The 21,806-nt window shown below is 40.5% G+C and overlaps 1 protein-coding gene across 2 annotated transcripts in view; it reads left to right on the forward strand.

Moving 5' to 3' along the window:
- The window catches only part of TIAM2 (T-cell lymphoma invasion and metastasis 2), a 92,917-nt gene that overhangs the window by 17,863 nt on the left and 53,248 nt on the right, over positions 1 to 21,806 (forward strand). Inside the window, exons 6-9 of one of the 2 annotated variants that reach the window (XM_021391217.1) lie at positions 11,623 to 11,808; positions 12,973 to 13,119; positions 16,114 to 16,176; positions 20,776 to 20,943. In XM_021391217.1, coding sequence (XP_021246892.1) covers positions 11,623 to 11,808; positions 12,973 to 13,119; positions 16,114 to 16,176; positions 20,776 to 20,943 — 564 coding nt within the window. The remainder of the gene's footprint in view (positions 1 to 11,622; positions 11,809 to 12,972; positions 13,120 to 16,113; positions 16,177 to 20,775; positions 20,944 to 21,806) is intronic. The other variant, XM_021391218.1, reaches the window with a different exon arrangement.

A 21,806-nucleotide genomic window follows, 5' to 3' on the forward strand; every position in this document is an offset into this window, starting at 1 on the left:
CCAGAGGTTCCTAGAGTGTGTGGGAGACAACTTCCTGACACAGCTGGTGAAGGAGCCAACAAGGGGAAGCAAAATCCTGGACCTGCTGTTTGTTAACAGAGAAAGCCTTGTGGGGGATGTAAAGGTTGGAGGCTGTCTGGGGCAAAGTGATCATGAAATAATAGACTTCTCAATCCTTGTTGAACCACAGAGGGGAGTCAGCAAAACTGCAACCTTGGACTTCAGGAGGGCAGACTTTGGCCTCTTTTGGAGCATGGTTGAGAGAGTCCCTTTGGAGGCAGTTCTGGAGGGCACGGGAGCCCAGGATGGCTGGGAATACTTGAAGGAAGTTATTTTAATGGTGCAGGAGCTGACTATCTCCAAGTCACAAGAGACGAGTCGTCGGGGTAGAAGACCAGTCTGGCTGAACAGAGACCTTAAACTGGAACTCAGGAACAAAAGAAAAGTTTATGGTCTTTGGAAGAGGGGGCAAGCAACTTATGAGGATTACAAGCACGTAGTGAAGCTGTGCAGGGAGAAAATTAGAAAAGCCAAAGCCCAGCTAGAACTGAACTTGGCCACTAAGGTGAAGAACAGCAATAAATATTTCTATAAATACATCAACAGTAAGAAGAGGGGTAGGGAGAATCTCCATCCCTTGTTGGACACTGAGGGCAACACGGTGACCAAGGATCAGGATAAGGCTGAGGTACTTAATGCCTTCTTTGCCTCAGTCTTGAATAGTAAGACTAGTTGTGCCCTGGACACACAGCCCCTTGAGCTGGGAGATGGGGATGGGGAACAGAATAGGTCATGCAGAATCCACGATCAGATGGTTTTGGACCTGCTCTGAAAGCTGGACACTCACAAGTGCATGGGGCCAGATGGATTGTGCCCTAGAGTGCTGAGGGAGTTAGTGGATGTGGGTGCCAGGCCATTCTCCATCATCTTTCGACAGTCTTGAGTAACAGGGAATGGCCCGGTTGACCGGAGACTAGCAAATGTGATTCCCATCATCAAGAAGGGCCAGAAAGATGATCCTGGTAGCTATAGACCTGTCAGTCTCACCTTGGTGCCAGGGAAGGATATGGAACGGATAATCTCAGGATACATTGTGGATCAGTTAAAGGTCAACCAGGGGATCAGGCCCTGGTCGGCATGGGTTTATGAATGGTAGGTCCTGTTTGACAAAACTGATTTCATTCTATGACAAGGTGACCCGCTTAGTGGATGAAGGTAAGGCTGTCGATGTGGTCTATCTGGACTTCAGTAAGGCCTTTGACACTGTCCCCCACAGCATCCTTGTGGAGAAGCTAGCTGCCCATGGTTTGGATGGACATACTCTGCTGGGTGAAACAGTGGCTGGATGGCCAGGCCCAGAGAGTTGTGGTCAATGGAGTTAAATCCAGCTGGCGGCCAGTCACGAGCAGTGTCCTCCAGGGCTCAGTGCTGGGGCCTCTTCTATTCAACATCTTTGATCATTTTCAACATCAGTGATCTTGATGAGAGGACTGAGCGCACTCTCAGTAAGTTTGCAGACGACACCAAGTTGCTCAGGCATAAAACAAAAATAAGTTATATACTCTGTACAAATTACTGGATCACAAGTAAGAATGTACACATACCCTCATAACATTTTTAAACATATTTAACACAGATAGATGCAGATGCATCAGACGGCAAAATCAAATTTTAAGATAAAATTAGGAAAGTGAAAAGACTCAAATACATACTAGATGAGTAAGCTTCTAAATTAAGACTCATATGACACCAAATTGGGAGAGCGTGTGGATCTGCCGGAGGGTGGAGAGGCTTTACAGAGGGACCTGGATAGACTGGATCAATGGGCCAAGGTAAACCGTATGAGTTTCAATAGGGCCAAGTGTCAGGTCCTGCATTTTGGTCACAACAACCCCAGGCAACCCTACAGGCTTGGGGAGGAGTGGCTGGAAAGCTGCCTGACCAAAAGGGACCTTGGTGTGCTGATGGACAGTTGGCTGAATATGAGCCAGCAGTGTGCCCAGGTGGCCAAGAAGGCCGGTGGCATCCTGGCTTGTATCAGGAATGGTGTGGTGAGCAGGACTAGAGCAGTGATCCTGCCCCTGCACCGGCATTGGTGAGGCCTCACCTCGAGTACTGTGTTCAGTTTTGGGCTCCTCAGTACAGAAGGGACATGGCGGTGCTGGAGCAGGTCCAAAGAAGGGCAACAAGGCTGGTGAAGGGCTTGGAGAATATGCCCTATGAGGAGAGACCAAAGGAACTGGGGCTGTTTAGTCTGGGGAAGAGGAGGCTGAGGGGAGACCTCATTGCTCTCTTCAAATACCTGAAAGGTGATTGCAGTGAGAGTGGGGTTGGTCTCTTCTCACTGGTGACAGGTGACAGAACAAAGGGAAATGGCCTCAAGTTGCACTAGGGGAGGTTTAGGTTGGATATCAGGAAAAACTTCTTTACAGAAGGGGTTGTTAAGCACTGGAACAGGCTCCCCAGGGAGGTGGTTGGGTCGCCATCCCTGAATGTGTTTAAAAAACATTTGGATGTGGTGCTCGGGGACATGATTTAGTGGTGGGTTGTTAGAGTTAGAGCAGTATGGTTAGGTTGTGGTTGGACTTGATGATCTTGAAGGCCCTTTCCAACCTGAGCAATTCTATGATTCTATGAAAAGCAATTACAGTAAGGAAACCTGGACTTCTAAAATCACCGGTGTACTTAAATGTACATACATGTTTTTTTTTCGTGTCCAGCAAATGGACTGGAAAAGTTCTTCTGATGCTTCTTTTTAAATTTGATGGATTTGCAGGCTAGAGTTTGGTAAAGCTAGTGCTACATAGACGAAGTGCAAACAAAAAGTTAGAATGAAAATGTTGATTTTCTATATAAACGACTATTTTAGAAACTTGATGCCATCAAACTGGCCGAGAAATGTCTTCAGACCTGCTGCTTAGATCAGGGTTTCCCTCTGTTCAGGCTTACTGATCCAGTAGTAATAATAATGGACTTAATAGCAGTGTAAGAGAAAATAGCAGCCCTTCATATAGCTATCAGTGCAGTTGGGCAATTTGGAAGAGATCAAACAGAGCAGTATGTGTACAGCAACTATTCCCAATAGGCCTCTGGTTATATGGCTGAAAATCCCAAGTGTGCACATACTGCTTGCGGTCATGTGTGTTTATATTAATATATGCAATAAATATGCTGTTTGGTGACGCTGGTTTATTTCCCCAGGGTGTACCATAGTAAGACAAAAAGTAGCAAGTTCAAAAATCCCTCAGCGCTGAGCGTGATTTCAAAGCCCATGGGGTGTATCTTTAAAAAATGTTAACTTTCCGATTTTTTTTTTACCTGGTAGAGGTATTCACAGCATTTGCTGTGAAAACGAAGCCTTGTCTAATTGCCACTGAAGTTAGTGAAAAGGATTCATGGCATTTATTTGGAGCTTTTTAAATAAAATATTGCACATTAATTCAAAGCTGGAGCTGCCTTTGCCCGTAGAACTGTTTTTCATGGGATGGTAAATTAGCCTCTCAGTGAGGGCACCACAGCTCTGGGTGTATTTCTTTGTTTACTTTGTACATAAGTCTTTTCTATTGTCTCATTTTAGTACAGTAATTTGAATAATGGTTGCTTGAAAGCATTCTGGACTTCTCAAATTGTAATATATTGGTATGATGTTTTATTGTTGGTATAACAATGTTTTCCAAGCTATTTGGAGTTTTCTGATTTGATTCATATTTTCTGTAAGCATGAGACTTTTTTATCAGATAGGTTAATAAGCAGAAGTTTTACTTTCAAGCACTGAAATGATGAGGCATTAATGAGAAGGACAGACACATACTTGGAGATGGTTTTTATGGAAATTTTTGTATGCATCCTGCAACCAAAAGTGGTTTATTTGTTACCATATAAAGCAAAATGAGGGGATCAGTAAAGTGCTACTCTGTTTTCTCTGAATTGTACCTTTCCTCCTTTCCCTTTTCACCTCGTAACCTCATTACATTTTGTTTAAAATGTACCTGACTATTTCTCTTTTCTCTCACTGACACGTACAGAAAGACAACTTGTGTAGTTTTAAGAATTTTACTCTCGAGGCTCCCTTCAGAAGACCAAATTGCATGTCTTCATTTTTCTCTGAAGCATACTATGAAATATTGTCCAAAACTAGGTGAAAACTCACAGCAACAATCCTGAAATAGAATATTTTCAGAGAACTTTAATAATACTTGCCAGTTTCTCCACATAGAAATTCTAATTTATTTGCAATATCCAGTGATTTTTCTTTCTTCCACACTCTTCTAAACTAAAAAAAAAAAAAAAAGTTATTTAAACTTGTTATGACAGATCTTCAGTTGGAATGGTCTTTGAACTAACTAGAATAGAGCTCTGCTTTCTGGGTGATTTGGTTTGGTTTGGTTTCTTTTTGAGTATTAACTCTTCTGTGTGGTGTGATTCCCCTCTACACTATTAGTAAAATCCTTCTCTTTTGGTAGTCACTAAGGAATGAAGAGAATAAGCAGCCAGAGAAGTTAAGGAAGTTCATCTCCATTCTCTTCGCTGCTGTAATTACTATTTTGCAGACGGATGAAATTCGATCTTTGTTTTGGGAAGATTTAATATAAAATAATGAATAAACTATTAGCAAATGTAGAATTGCATAGCAGTGGTTGTGGGATGAAGCTGTTGCAGGGGTGTGTGCAGGAAGGCCTATCTGCTGGTTTGTGCAGTGGGGCAGCTGGATTTGCTGGCTGTCTGAATTACGTCCCTGGCTATAGATATGCATGTACATATGTTGCTCTGAAAGATTGTATTTACAAAAGCTTATAATGAGACCAACTCACAAACGTGCAGAGAAAATGGACAGAGATATATATGTAGGTCACTCTGAAAGTAATGCCTCCTATTTATTTCCATGGAAACTACAATAGATACAAAGAGCACAATAACACTATTTGATATAGCACGTTCTCAGCTACAAAACAATACTTTTCAACATAGTCTTCACCGTTCGATGTGCATTTTCACTGGTGGTGACCAAGGGCCTGCATGCTGCACTTGTAAACATCTGTTCCAGCAGAGGTGACCCACTGTCACCACTGCTGAAACACACCACCCTCTGCCTCACTGTGCTCACATCCACTGTTTGTTCTCCATCAGTGTTCAGCAATCACTGATGAATGTCAATGGGTGTTATGTTTTCCACATGGAGGAATTCAGTGACACACCTTTGCTTCATCTGCACTTCCATGTCAGATGCTGTTTTGTCTGACTGCCCTTCTGCTGCCATCTGTCACATGGGAACAAAGGGAAACTGGTGGGAAGGTTCAACCTCTACTGCCACACCATTAACATGCACCTCATGGGCCAACATAATAAAAATAAATTACTGTCGTTATATTGCAAGAAATTTTCTTAACTGTTTATTAAGTAAGTAGGCAGAATGAAAAATAAAGGGTATTGCTAATTGCACATCATTGTTGTTTTGCTCTATTATGTTCCATTTTTTAATTTATTTGTTCTTAAAGCATTAACAGTATATCTGTAGTGTTCTTTAAAGTAATGGAATTTCTGAGAGAGTGGTATTTTTGCTTCTCCAAGTTCTCTTTAGGAAGTAATGACAATAGAAGTCTTTTCCCTGTCCCAAGATGCTGAATGACTCATTTATCCAGATGGGTGCAATATGAATTGTGTCTGAGAACTGGGGACTGGAATGCAAAGAGTTTGGTGTTGTTTGTAATGTGGTTAAAAAGCTGATCATATGAAACAGCAGCAGAAGTTTCTTTTAAATCCAAAGTTCCTTGCATCATCTTTTAGAGACATTTCAATCTAGGCAGAAGATGTTGTATAGGGGAACATTCTGAATTTCTTATTGCTGTAGATAGTTGTGTCAGGAGGAGCTGATGTTTCTGTATGGTGTTAAGAACTGTTACTAAATCAAATCCATTTTAAAGGCTTACTCACTGAGAGAACACCTTCCTCTTTGTGAATCTTTACTTTTGTGCTTCCTTAAGTGAGTGCAAAGTGGAAAAATGCTGTTTCGTTATTAGGAGAGCTTCAGGAGGCTTCTTCCTTCCCTCCTTCCTCTCATTCCTGTAAGTATTCTTACTCTGAGTTGATTTGGTGTCATTTCTGGCACTGCTTTCAGCCAGTTCATGCTGGTTTTGGTTTTATTACATTGAGCTCTCTTACTTTGTTGAGAATATATATTTGAAAAAGACGGTCCTTCCTCCCACCCCCAAAGGATGCTGTTAGCATTGTGTGATAGGATAGGCGAGGAGCCAGGGCTTGTCTCTGAGTTCCTCTACCAGCACAGCCTTTACTGGGCCATGTCTTTCACAGGCAACAGCCCTGAGGTGTGCTGTGGTGGAGGTTCTATTAGATACATCACCTACCGGGATGGCTTCATAGCAGATAAGAATTGTCCTTCCCTGTTAACATTTTATAATATCCAAAGCAGTACTGAATGGGTCCCCAGCTCACGTTCTGGAAACCCCTGGTCTGTGTGATCTGCTCTGAACGTATTTTCTTTCTGGCTTTCCTAAGCTCCCAATTTAGAGTTTACCTAGAACCAACCAAGTAGGGTTACTAAATATGCAGAGGTTCACTTTCTAGTGCCTTCCTTCAACTCATCTGTTTGCATAATTTATAAGGTAATGAATTTACAACTGTTTCTTAGTGTCTTAATAGATTTTTCACTAACCTGGAGGAGAATTGTCTGTTTATGATCTGAAAAAAGCTCGTTACTGCTAAATTACTGCCAAAAGTACCACATTGTGTGTTAACCCTTAAGATCTCATTCCTGATATATGTCTCTGTTACCAAAAGTAGCCCTTTTACTTAGCACTCCCAGCATAATTAGTCTTGTCCCTGACTCAGGCTTCCTGGCCTTAATTTGTCCTGGTGACCCAAACTAAATCAATCATGGCCCTAACTCTTTGGGCTTCATGCATTCTACTCCTTTTTAACTCTCTCCCATACTCTCCTTCTTCTCTCTACTTTACAGTGATCCTATCAGTCTGAATAGTTTTATTTGGGTGGCCCCTCCTTGTCTTTCTCCCATTCTCTTGCTGCCACAAAACCCAGATATCCTTGCCTCACATTTGCTTGTTCTGAGAATGACAGCCTGCCTTTTGACTCACCTCCTTTAATGGTTTTCCTAGAAATTCACTAAAAGGTGTTTAAATTGTGATTGAAACTAGGAGAGAGAGAGAAGTGTTTTGGATGCCCTTGATGCTCAAGCTTGCAGTGCAGGCAAGCAGCAATAACTGAGCGGGTCACACAGGGTGTTATTTCATGTATGCTTGTTTGTTTTGGCGTGCCTCACTTCAGGCGGTATCTCTTATCTCTTTGTGGACTCTCTTCTTGCTGCTGTTAGCCTTTGTCACCCATTCCCACTCTCACTGCTGTCTGCTGCATTTGCTTTTTCCCGTTTGCTTTAGAACAGATTTCAAAAGGACTGTATTGTCTGTGCAGGATGAAGCTAAGTCCTTGAGCTGTCTTTGGGCAGTCCTCTCACGTGGGTCAGAGATTTGCCTCACACAAAAGCAGAATGAAGATTGTAGCATCTAGTCTGCAGGCTGTAAATTAACTTCATAGACCAGGTTATACTGTGCTTTGAAGTTGTTGCTTTTTTATTTGTGAGCTTCCCCCATCTAGCCCTTAACAATATAAATCTTTCAGAAGAATTATCATAGTTTAAAAGGCTTAGACAAATAGCAGCTGGTATTGGTTCGTGGTCTCCAATTGTTTCCAGACATCCCTGGTTTTGATAAGACTACAAGACAATCTCAGAAATTCCCTGCCTACAGCTTTTGCTAATGCCATTAAATGTAACATCATGATTACCGATGCTTTTGGAGCTGATTAGCTAGCATCCTGAATGACTGATAAACACTTTAATTAAATTATTTCTTCAGAACGTCCTTGTGTTGTACCTCACTCCCCCTTCTTAGATTATTTTAAAGTACAACTCAGTTGAAATGAGTAATCAGGATCCTGAAGAAAGCCTCAGAAACACAAGAAGGCCTGTGTTCAGCTTGTGTTCGACAGGAACAGGATGCTCCTTCAGTCCAGCAGCACCCAGAACAAGCCTTGCTCTATTCTTGAGGTGTTGACTCTGTACTCATGGAGGTATCGTTCCAAAGAGAAAAACTTCACTTCAACTTGTAGCCTTTGGCTTTGTGAAATGCTGCCAACCATGTTCTCATTCTAATTGGATGTTGACATGGAGAAAGAGCTAGTCACAAAGCCTCTTTCTGATTTCAACCCATGTGTAAGATACAGGCAAGCAGTAAAATACTGGATGAAGAGTATCTGAGAGAAAAAAAGAATGCAAAATAAAGGGCAATGTTCACATCAATCCAAGAAAAAAATGATTGCTCTTTATGGAGCACAAAGGATGCACATTTTGAATGTGTAGCATGAGATTAGACGAGGTGTCTTTGTTATGTATGAGGGCTACACTGAAATTGGTGCCTTCTATTTTATTCCGTTGGCCCACGATGTCAGAAGCAGATGTTGGTAGTATGGCAGGTAGAGGTTGAACCTTCCCACCAGTATTCCATTACATTTTGATGCCATGCAGCTGAGGGGCAGTCTGAAAAAATGGTGTCTGACATGGAAGTGTGGATGAAGAAAAGGTGTGTCACTGAGTTCCTCCATGTAGAAAACATTGCACTCATTGACATTCATCAACACTTGCTGAACATTAATGGAGACTAAACAGTGGATGTAAGCACAGTGAAGTGGTGGGTGGTGTGTTTCAGCAGTGGCAACAGTGGTGTAGAAGATGAGCCATGTTCTGGATAGCCATGCAGATTTTCATGAGCATGGCATGCAGGCTCTTGATCACCACTGATGAAAATGCTCATCTAATGGTGGTGACTACACTGAAAAATAGTGTTTTGTAGCTGTTCTATCAAATAGTGCTGTTGTGCTCTTTGTATCAGTTGTAGTTTCCATGCAAATAAACAGTACGCATTGCTTTCAGAGCAACCTACATATATATCTCTGTCCATTTTCTCTGGACTGTTATGAGTTGCTCTCGTTGTTCATAGAATCATAGAATCATAGAATGGCTTGGGTTGAAAAGGACCTCAAAGATCATCGAGTCTCAACCCCCCTGCCAAGTGCAGGGTCGCCAACCACTAGACCAGGCTGCCCAGAGCCACGTCCAGTCTGGCCTTGAATGCCTCCAGGGACGGGGCATCCACAACCTCCCTGGGCAACCTGTTCCAGTGCGTTGTTGCCTTTCCTTCATTTACCCTCAACGCCTAATGCTTCCACAAGTGTAGCTGTAGCTGATGCCACAGTTAGTGAGTACATATGTAAGGAAGCCAGAATAGGTAATATCTCTGTCACCTGTAGTGATTTTTGTGGTATTTGGCAACGTTGTAAGAAAACTGAACTGATTTTGCTTCTAGAGGAACCTATCAGTTGTAAAGTTCACCTGATATTTTTATGGTATTTATCAGCACGTTCTCTAAGTCATAAAACTGCTTGTTCCAACATTGATTAATTTAAATTTAAGGTGACAATTTTCTTTTCACCCAGGGACAGGCAGGGCATGTCAGCAAAAGGTGTGAAGGCAATACGTATGTGATAATGTGATAAACTTTATCCACAACTCTAAACCACCTGTTTAACAAGCTTACAGTGGTCTGAACTGACATTTGAATAAAAGCACTGTCAGGGGATTTTAACGACCTTCAGTTAATGCACATGAAGTTAATGTACATTAACCTATTGTAGACATCTTTTCTGTCTTCTCAAGTGTGAATGTGTCTACTACATTAAACACAGCTGCATTCTTACTTGTACTATTAATCCATATTAATGTATAGATTTTTGCAGACTTTAGCTGCAACTGCCAATCTGTAAACTGAGAAAACCAAAAGCAAAATCTGACCTTAGTGTAGTATTTAAGTATCTGTGTTTGTATAGATGAGTGTGCATCTATGCAAAATACTTAAATTCTGTCATAGAATTGCTCAGGTTGGAAAGGGCCTTCAAGATCATCAAGTCCAACCACAACCTAACCATACTGCTCTAACTCTAACAACCCACCACTAAATCATGTCCCCGAGCACCACATCCAAATGTTTTTTAAACACATTCAGGGATGGCGACCCAACCACCTCCCTGGGGAGCCTGTTCCAGTGCTTAACAACCCCTTCTGTAAAGAAGTTTTTCCTGATATCCAACCTAAACCTCCCCTAGTGCAACTTGAGGCCATTTCCCTTTGTTCTGTCACCTGTCACCAGTGAGAAGAGACCAACCCCACTCTCACTGCAATCACCTTTCAGGTATTTGAAGAGAGCAATGAGGTCTCCCCTCAGCCTCCTCTTCCCCAGACTAAACAGCCCCAGTTCCTTTGGTCTCTCCTCATAGGGCATATTCTCCAAGCCCTTCACCAGCCTTGTTGCCCTTCTTTGGACCTGCTCCAGCACCGCCATGTCCCTTCTGTACTGAGGAGCCCAAAACTGAACACAGTACTCGAGGTGAGGCCTCACCAATGCCGGTGCAGGGGCAGGATCACTGCTCTAGTCCTGCTCACCACACCATTCCTGATACAAGCCAGGATGCCACCGGCCTTCTTGGCCACCTGGGCACACTGCTGGCTCATATTCAGCCAACTGTCCATCAGCACACCAAGGTCCCTTTTGGTCAGGCAGCTTTCCAGCCACTCCTCCCCAAGCCTGTAGGGTTGCCTGGGGTTGTTGTGACCAAAATGCAGGACCTGACACTTGGCCCTATTGAAACTCATACGGTTTACCTTGGCCCATTGATCCAGTCTATCCAGGTCCCTCTGTAAAGCCTCTCCACCCTCCGGCAGATCCACACGCTCTCCCAATTTGGTGTCATATGAGTCTTAATTTAGAAGCTTACTCATCTAGTATGTATTTGAGTCTTTTCACTTTCCTAATTTTATCTTAAAATTTGATTTTGCCGTCTGATGCATCTGCATCTATCTGTGTTAAATATGTTTAAAAATGTTATGAGGGTATGTGTACATTCTTACTTGTGATCCAGTAATTTGTACAGAGTATATAACTTATTTTTGTTTTATGCCTGAGCATAAGCATGGCTTGAAGAATTAGTCAAACAAAGAATTGTCCATGCTCACATTGCCAGTATTGTCTCCTGTTTTCAGATAGAGAGGCCATGGGAAAATGGTAAAGCATGAGCTGAACCTATCAGTACAGCAACTTCACTTAGTGTAGTAAATTAGTGTAGCTATACAGCCTCGCTTTCAGCCAGGCAGCTATACAATCTAAGCTCATAAAAATGAAGGAAACAAAACTAATCTCCAGAAAGAAAAAGGGGGGAAAGAAAAAAAGAAAAGCCTTCATGAACCACAAGGTTATGTTTTTATGTAACTGCTTTTGTGGCTATCAAACTACCCGAAGTTCATGGTATGTTCTTCTTGTCAGTATGCATTTAAGACCACCAGCTTTGTTTTATTTCGAGTCATCTTTTGGGTTGATGTAACACAATATGACTGAATGTCTTTTGGCAGGGAATAACTAATCTAATCCATATAGCACCAGATGAAAGTAATTTACTGTGGGTTTGTGGAAGAGCTCAAATTTTCAGTGCAGCCCACAGAGACATTTTTTCCCCTTTTAATTGTCCCTTTTTATATCTAAACAGATCCAGCAATGGGAACAGAACCTGGAAAAATTTAACATGGACCTTTTCCGAATGCGATGTTACCTAGCCAGTTTGCAAGGTGGGGAGCTCCCGAACCCAAAGAGCCTTTTGGCTGCTGCCAGTCGTCCTTCAAAACTGGCATTGGGAAGGCTTGGCATTTTCTCAGTGTCATCCTTCCATGCACTGGTAAGTACAAATGTACTTTTCATGGGTGTGTCACACAAAACCATCATTATTATTGTACTTACATGTGGAACTGTGCTAGGATAAATAATAGTTGCACCCTCATGCATTGTTCAGATGGCCTTGTTCCCTTCATACCCTTTCTGCCTCTTCCTTGGCTGCAACAAATATTCTTCCAAAGAGACAGACTTTGAACCCATGAGGATATGGCCATGACTTTTTTTGGTCTCTGAGAACTCTGGAATTGGCCACTTTTGACCCATATCTGAAGAAGTAAAACTAGATGTAAATGTAAACAAGTAATAGTCTTGAAATTCTGTCACTGCGATTTTGACCCATTTGAGTTTGGAGTTTAAAGCGTATAGGACCTAAAGCACTAGTTGTTAAGAGTAATTCTGGTCCTTCTGGGTTGAGTTGATCTTTTGTGGAGGTCCCAGAAGATTTTTTTTCATTTTTTAGAAACAGTACCCTCCTGAAGGGAAAGTATTCTTAGAACAGACAGTAACTGGAGGCAATCCAAAATTGCAAGTCACTTTTAAAAACGATGGCTTGTGTTTGCGAAGAAGAATGAGGAAGCTCCTCAGCTGCTGTAAGCTGTCGTCACCTTGTTGGCTCCAAGTAAACTACGACAACAGCAGGCATGCCTCTTCTTTTTAACCTTTACAGGACTGTGAAGCTGGTCTCTGCAGGGAGAAATAGAGCATGTTTTCTGCATGAGAAGTCAGACTGAATAGTAGCCTTGAAAGTCTCAACAGAGAATGTGTTTCCCTCAGCCACTATTTTTTATCTGTGTATTTTGTGTCATTGCTTGTTAATAAGACAATAGTATAGCACTTTTACCTCCTGTGTTTGCCAACTTTAAGTCTTTCTTCCTCTAGCAATTCTTTATCTGGATAATAGATTATCATTCTTTTTCAGAGTCTTTTCATTAACTTCTTTTGCTGTACAGAGCAAAATTTTCCAGTTCCTTCCCTCCTATGACCTTCTAATTTTGCCTTATGAAAAAAAATTATGCTGTCACACCATGTGAATACCAAAAGAAGCATCGTGGCATATTGCATTGAGATAAACTGAAGAAACTTTCATTTGGTGTCTCAGGTTGAAATAACTATCAGTATTTTGCTCTTATGGAAGTACTATAAAGAAGTCCTGTCTGTTTTTAAATAGATCTGCTCCAGGGATGAAGCAGCTCTCAGGAAACGTACACTGTCTCTGTCTCAAAGAGTCCGAAATAAGAAGGGTTTGTTTTCTTCACTAAAAGGACTGGACACACTGGCAAGAAAAGGGAAAGAAAAGCGACCTTCCGTAACACAGGTAAATCTTATTTGCTGAGGATTTAGGATACTGGAAGCAGAGAAGGGCTTGTTTCTACTGGGGCTTATCCTGCCAAATGCTGTTGGTGCCTGGGGAAGGAGACATCTGTCCATTGGACTTGCCTTTGCACTTTCAGTAGACATTATAGACTTGTAATGAGAGCATCGCTTGTGAAGAGGCATTGGTATATATCTGATTTTGGATTCCTTTGTGTTAAATAAGGATGATGAATCAGAGATTTTGATCCTGTGGGTTAGTTTATTATCTGCAGTACGAGACCATCTCTTCTGAATTTGTAAGAAAACTCATCTTTTGGCCATCTCGCAAATTGTTTCGAAGTAGGATTTATTTGGAGATAACCTATATGCAAATCCTTAATTCAGTGCTGTGCTGACACATATCTGGGACTCTGGAGTACTATTGCAATTTAATACAGAATAACACTGGTGAATCTTCAAGGAAAAAAGGGAGAGACTGATCCAAAGATAGCGGCCTTTGGCACTTCCTCTCACAGGAGGTATACAAAGCAAACCTATCTATATTTGTATTACAGAAGTCCCAGAGCTGATTAAACAGATTTAATATTGCAAAATAACACACCAGGATTTTCTGGTCTGGTTGTTTATATTTTTAATAGGTAAATATTTATCTGTGTGTTACATTGAGATGAAGCTTCTTTGGGTGACTGTTAGGCATTTTTTGCATATCAGTCGAGATGTGTTACATGGTGACACTGAATAACAATAAAAGCTCAAATCTGTCTTTTGAAAGACGGAACTGATGGAGAGATTTTCTCCAGGTGGCCCTTTTCATATATTTTTCAATGTTCTCTGTGACAGGTGAGGCTGGTCTGTGAGTTCTACATCTCTATTTCTTTATTAATAACAGGCCTGAGGGAAAGAATGCTGTGCCCGTTAGCTTCATTTCCAGCTGGGCTGATATGTCTCACTGCCTTCACTGCATGATACATCCTCCTGTATGCTTTATAGCCTGTGAAGGGGATTCTGTGGAGCTCAGGGACAGGGAAACTCATTTCCACGACAAGGCGAAGAGGCTCCTGCTGCCCTCCTTGCTCTTTCCTGAGCACAGGCAGATGGTTCCCCAGTGCGTCCTCACCCTCTGTTCCAAAACTTGCAACCAGCTGGCCCTAAAAAGTGTTCATTTTCATCCAAGAACTCAGATTCTTGTATTTATTTGATTTTTTGTTTAAACAACCTACAATAAAATTAAGGAAATGTAAATCCTGAGTGTTGCATATTAATAACACTGCTCTGACTCACACCCATAAAAGTGAAGAATTTTTAAAAGCATGAATTAAAAACTGACCCATGAACCTGGAAAGTGGCTGAAAAGGGAGCCATGTCATTGCTCAGACTGGTGTATATGCACGTAATTGTGTATCAGAATAGGCCTCGGGCTGCCTTTCTTGTCAGCTTTTCAACCCCCTGGGAAACTGGGCTAAGCAGGAAAGTCGGGGTTGGTTCTCTCCTTATTGTGCTCCGACATCTGCTGCAAAAAGTAGGTTAAAATTTCCTTGCACTCATGGATTTAATTAAAGTTCATTTGACTAGAGCTAGTATGGTTTTCTCTGTAGTACACTAGCTTCAAAATCAGATGGTATGTTCTTGAACATTGTTGCATCAGAGAAGTTTTTAATTTTATCTTATTTTTATGTTGTTAATAATAATTCAAAAAATAGGGCGCAGAGTTTCTATTCCAGGAGGCTGTCGTAAACATTGGTGAAGTGACTCAGTCTTTCAGAAACCAGTTAATAAAGCTGAACTGTAGCAGATGGGGGATGTCTAGGCTCACATTATCCTCAGTTTCTTAAATGCTTATCTGCTTTTCTTCAGTCTAAATGATAAACTATTTTGAGAAATCATAAACAATAAAATGCTTTGACTACATCTGTGGGTAAGAAAAGAAAGAGGAAGTTCAAAAGTAGTGCCTATTATACACATTGTCAGAAACTGCATTTCATGTGAAATTTTAGAGAAGAGTTTATCATTGTCTTGGATTATCCAAAAGGTTTTTTTTTTCAAGGACAAAAAAAAAAGAAGGTCAAATGTAAGTCAGATGGTATTGTACTGATTTGTTGATTCCAGAAGGAGACTAAAAGTGCAATTTATATTTGTACTTTGGGACAGCAATGTTAGTACCTGCAAATCTCAAGTTCTTATGTAAACTATGTAGATCTGTCCTTATGTTTATACAACTCTTATCACCAAAATATCTGATTGTATCCTTAGCTATTGATTTCTTATTTAATTGCATGAATAGTCCTAACATCTTTGTGAGATACTATTAACTACTACTTACAAGCCTCTCTGTAGAAACTACAACTTTCTACATGCATGGGAAATGTAGGTTGCAGTTTCTGCTTTCATCAGTTCCAAAGAAGGGCAATAGTCAGCTATTTTCATTCCTTGCTAGTGCTGGTAGGGGCCAAGTGTGCCGTCCTAGCTAAAGTTATATTGCTATCAACAGTGTCAGGCTAACTGTTCAGGTAGATGAGCTGAAAAACTGTAGGGGATGAAGTTTTCAAAAGCTGCAACATTAATTTGAAGTTGCTTCTTTAAATTATTATGAGATTTGTAGCTGTACCTAATGATATAGCAAAGGGTGAAACTGTAACTTGGAGAGGAGTGCATGATATGATGGTCATTGACTTTAAAGTTACTGCTAAATAGTAGATAAGAAGAAACAGGAATATATGGATGCTTTTATACATGTTTGAATGTAAGTGTACACATATTCTGAAGGAGGAAACTGACTTAAATTTTCCATATAGAGGGAGAATTCCTGTTTCCTTAATACTGTCTCCCATTAGAATAAGGCTATCAGAAGTGCAAAACAATCCCTGGTTTGGGAATTAGATATATTCATCTAGTTTTTGTTTTTTTTCAATTATTCAAAGAATTTGCCCAATACACATAAGCAATTAAGTTTTAAATTTTTTTAAGCCTATTTGTTTATCTGTATTATTTTTAATAGATTTTTGACTCTGCTGGAGGACATGGATTTGCTGGTGTCCAGAATTCAGCCAACTCTGCTGAGGTAAGAGAAGCCTGTCTCTGTTCTGCACCATCTTATTTTTAAATTCCCAAATATATTTCCTGAATATGTAAGTGTGTTGTGAGGCTGGTTCAGAAACCCCTCCCAGGCTCATAAAAGTACAGTCAGTGTTAGATGGCAGAATTATAGGTCTGCTCACTTTCAGTTTCTCAACATGCATGGTAGTCTTTAACAAGTAAAAAGCCCTAGAAACTTCTTTACAGCACTAGTCTTTACTGGTATATGCTGTCTGTAAGGTGGTGTCTAAGAGACAGATTTTGAACTGAGTTTGTCTGAAAGTTTTGCCTTCATGTTACAGCAAATTCTAAGCTGTATTTTTCCCCTTTGTCTAGTTCAACAGAACGTGTATGTTTTGAGTGTTAAGGCAAATGAATCTAATTTAAGTCCTGCAGGCATATCAGCAGAGAAGTGAGTTAATGTACACGGCCCAAGACATCAGTCACAATCCCTTTTGGTTCCTGCAGTCTCTCTGGGGACAGCATCACTGTTCACTGGCTGGAAGCAGAGCAGGACACTCAAGTCCATAATCATACACATGTAGGAGCACTTCATGTTGTCTAACTACTGTGGAGCTTATACAAACAGATTCTTCTTCCCTTGGTAGGCTTGCACAGATAAGCTCCAAGTAAAGGATTAAATATTCAGCGCAGAGTTTTTGGACTGTGTTTTGTGTATAGAACTGCAATATATGCCAGATGAAAAAAAGGGATTGTTCTTCCCACCTACTCTCTATCCCTATTCTTCTTCTGTTTCCTGAAACAGATATATTCTTTAATGTAGTTAAAAACTTAGGAGAAGAATTAAAAAAAAAAAAAAAAAAAGCATGCACAGCAATGTTCCTTTTCATCAGAATATATGTACCAGATCTTAGACAAAAAGTCAAAATCTGCTTTTAGAATAAAATCTTGTTTTTGAAAATGATTAACTGTAGTGAACAGTTATAATGGATTTCATGGCAAAGTTTTGGTCAAAGTTCAAAATGTTTCATAGATTTTTCTGTTGTTGGATTTTTGGGATACTGTTATGTGCTACGTGGTTTCTTCTCCCATCAAGGGTATTCATGTAATGGCTAGGTAATAAAGAAATGTGTAATTATGCAAAAGTTATATCACTGAGAGGCATCTCCATCTGACAGCAGCTAATCCTGTAATGCTGTATTTTTGCCTCTTGAAAGTATCTTCACTTTTTGTGTGTCTTTTGAAGCAGAGTACTGAAACAACTGAATTCCCTTTGTTGCTTGACCTCTTGCCTGTTATTTCCTGGAGTGAGAAAATATTTATACTAAATCACCCCTCTCTTTTCCAAATAAATTATAATTATATGGGATTTCTGAGGGACATGATCTCCTGTAGAGAAAACTCACAAACTGCTCCAAAATGTACCATTGGCCATGGAGTCAGGTTGCCTCAGTTTCACACCTCAGAAATAGCAAAAGACAATTCGTTCTTGTCAAGTCCTCTTAAATCTTGGGGAGATTTGGTCCCTCCTAAAACTGATATGAGGCAAAATCTCTTGGGTGCAGCTCCTGAAGGTTCTTCCCAAAGGGATGATGAGAGTCTCTCAGTTTAGCACTGACCCCATTGGGACTGGGAGGTCGACAGCATCGCCTGATGCAGCCAGGTCCACTGTGGGCTTTGTGTTCTCTGGCATGGCTCACTCTTCTTGAACCCCTCTGAGGAGACGCAGGCCAGTCTTGGAGGTGGCACAAGGCAGGAAGTATGGCATCCACTTCCCTTGGTGCGGAGTCTGGAAAGGGTCAAGGTCTGCCTCTGCTCTGTCTGGGCAGAGGCAACTAGCATATGGTCAACATTGCTGCAGGCTTTGGACAGGCCACTTACAAAGTTAAATGGGTCTGTTTGAGGACTCAATAAGTTCTCCAATTTAGGTGTTGAAGTGGAGCTCTGGATCTCAACTTTATTTCTAGAAAAACATTACCATCTGAACTGTATTTCAAAACCCTTTTTTAATGGGAATTAAATACAGTGTGGGCATTTTTAAGATCCTGACATTTTCATGAATCACACGACAACTCAGAAATGATTCATCATTGCTCTGAAAACCGTTACTTTGGCATTAGCCCATTTTTCATTGGCTAATTTCAATAAAAAACAAAACAGGATAAAAACTTTTATAAAATGCTACCTGAGGAATGCAGTGAATTATAAACAGGGAACCCTGCCTGGACGGCTATATTTTCCCTGAAAGGGATGATAAAAATAGAGACAAATAGTGAGGGTAATTATGAAGTAACCTATTGGTCTTGCAGCAACCCTATGGCATAACGTGTGACAGTCTGCAAATCCTGGCATATATTTCTGGAAAATTGGATGGGTTGTTTTAACTTTATGTGGCATTGAATGAATGAACTATTGTAGTATTAGTCACTGCGGGCATAACAGGAAAAAAATTTATTCATGTCAGATTTTCTGAGATGGAAAATGTGGATGAAGCAACAGTGTATTGACTGCAGTTAAGGAACATATTTTTGTTTAATAACAGAGACAAGTTTATCTTGTGGCTTATGTTTGAGCGCTAGTGTACATGGCAAGGAAGGGGGAACATCTTATATTGGAGGAAGAACTTTGTCTTGTCATAAATGTTTCCAGAAGAAGGTGGCCTTAAACCTATTTCTCATCACCTTCATCCTCTATTTTTGTTTTGATAGATTTGTTTTTGCTTTTTTTCTTCTTTCAATCCATTACAAAAGTGAGATTTATTTCTGTTGGACAAAGAGCTGTTATTGCAGGACAGTAAACCATTTTGGTAATTACAAATCTCTGAATTGGTGGGAGCATCTAAGTAAGTCAACATAGCTTCAGTTTTCCTCAAAGGAAGCTGCTGGAGAATTCAGTCTGACCATTTCCGTCTCAACTCTCGCAGTATGCTTGCCTTGCCCTTTCTCATTCCTGCTATATATGCTATGGAAGATCATCATTTGCTCCCAGGCACTTGATTGACTGGTTTCTGAGCGGACCACAGATTCACTGGAATTATCTTTTGCAACTATAGCAGTTTTATGAGCAGTCTGGAGCCGCAGCCACCGAAGTGAAACTTCACCCGGTGTAGATTTCATCACTCCATTAATTGCAATGGCATAACAGAACTGCTATGTATAAGAGTTGCTCTACTTTAGTAGGATTTCTGTGGTTCTATGCTAATCAATATTTCATTTTTAACTAGTTATTAATGACAGTTGAGCAATCAGTATAAGATTCTTGAATGCTATTGCTTTATTAAAATAATTGTGCCAAAGCCAGCACTACTCTTGCATAAAATTATTATTGTGGTTCATTTGCAACCTGAATTTCTGCATTGTTTAATAATTACTTGAATAGGACTGTTTATTACATCATTTTTACAGCCACAGTTGTTATTTAGAAAAACAAAATAATATTGGTCTCTTTGTTGCTGGTGATAGATTGTTGTTGTCAATAACTTTGCTGCCTGCGGCAAGGGAAGCAGTCCCTGTGCAGTCATTTTACTGCAGCTTTTAATTGCAGCAGACCACTGGGCTTGTGTCCCTGCAGAGTCAGGAGGAGGAATTGCACAATCTAGGAGCTTTTTGTAGGCGGCAAACACACCCCAACCCAAACCAACAGGGAGAAGAAAACAAACTAACAAAGAAAATGCAGTCAGAAGGTAGGCACTCCTTAGGATAGCTCAGACTGCCTTAAGATCAGTCCTGGGTCACAGTTCTGCTGCTTTCCTGGGTTATTGTCAGTTTCCTTTGGCTGTAAGGAGGAATCCAGGAAGCACCTCTTTGTAAAGGTAAATGCCTTGATGAGGGCAGTGAAGTGAGGTGCTGAATAGGCAGACCCAAATAGAGAAGTGAAACTTTAGGTTTAGAAGTGCTCACAGTGTTTTTCTTCTCTTTGTGTGGCTTCCTTTGAAATGTCTAGCCTGAAGTGCAGTGCAGAACAAAGCATGAAAATGAAGAGGGAGAAAATGACAGGGATTTTAGTTAGGGTGGATGTTGTACTGGATCAAGCTGAGTCCGTTTGGAATGAATGTGAATGTGAACAAGATTGGTAAACAAACAAATACTCTACTAGGTATGAATTAATGTGATTTCAAGCAATAAATGGAATAACACTATACTCTTGCTTTAGTCCTTTAATATGTTAAGGCAAGCCTTGCTCTACAGTGCTCTCTGCTGGAAGTTTATTATATTATCATTTTTTTCTGTCAAAATTACAGTAATTATGTTTTTTCAGATTTGTTAATTAGGTAAAATTGTAGCACTCAGCTTTTCTTAAGAAATATTTTCCACTGTGGTATAATATCAGATAGTTACATATTTTCAGTTAGAGTTAAACCAACAAATAATATGAGATAAAGGCATAAAAGCCCATAATGGGAATTCAGTGGAAGTGCATTCCATTATCAAGAAAATCAAGTCATTGACAGTGAATGAGAATTGGTAACAGAACTTTGTCCTTTACTTGTCATGAGAATATACACAGTACAGTGTCTAAAGATATGGTGGTACATATGCACTGCAAACTGCCAATGTAAATGTACATTTTTTAGTATTATTTTTGCAACATTCATATATGATTTGCATTTCCCTCTGGTTTCTAGCAGCAAGTTGATGAATTTTTGAATGTCTACTGCTCAGTACCGGACAGCATCCAGAAGGAGAATGCTTGGGAAACACAAACGTATGTTCACTTCTGTGATGGTCAAGGAGTAGCTTTAACTCTGAAACCAGAACACAGGGTGGAAGATGTTCTGTCTCTGGCATGCAAGGTATTCATTTTTCATGCACTTCAGAAGGAACATAATATATTTCAAACCTCCCTGTCTCTGCATCAAGGCACATTTTGAGTGGTTGCAGCGTTTCCTTTAGCAGCAGTATTTGTGTGTCGTAGCCAAAGTAACAGGGGTGTAGAAAACTTTTCAAGAAACATTGGTCGAGACAGAGCACACTGAATTCTTAAAGAGCGATGACAGCTTGCCGGGTGATCAGCCCCTGAGACATCTCCCCATGTGTCCACTCCAAGTTGTCACTGCATGAAACTGAGTTGTTCTGTGCAAATTAGTCACAGAAGAGTAATGAAGACTAGTTGACTTAACAAATGGGGATAAGACATTTAAGACTGCTGTGACAATGCTTATCAGATATGTTTGTTTCTTAAAGGGTTCTTTTTGGTTTTTAACTAAGTATGATAAGTACAGTAATAAGTTAGGAAATACTACTTTTCTGAAAAAGTGGTCAGGCGCTGGAATGGGCTGCCCAGGGAAGTGGTTGAGTCACCATCCCTGGAGGTGTTCAAGAAACATTTAGATATAGTGTTGAGAGACATGGTTTAGTGGAGTTATATTGGTGGTAGGTGGATGGCTGGACTGGATGATCTTGTAGGTCTTTTCCAACCATGCTAATTCTATGATTCCATGAGTCCTACCTGAGAATTTCCAAGAATGCATTCTGTTCTGACAGTCAGTACCAGAAATTTGAGAGACTGTAATACGTCTTGGGACAGAAAATTGAATCACAGATGGAAGGTAGAGTGAAAATACTGATTTTAACTACTGACAAAAGATTACCACCTCTAGAACATCACAATGTACCTAGCACCTCTGTCTTCATTTGTGTCAGTTGAATTTAGCTC

Source organism: Numida meleagris, chromosome 3, assembly GCF_002078875.1.
Source record: "Numida meleagris isolate 19003 breed g44 Domestic line chromosome 3, NumMel1.0, whole genome shotgun sequence".
Lineage (NCBI taxonomy): Eukaryota > Metazoa > Chordata > Aves > Galliformes > Numididae > Numida > Numida meleagris.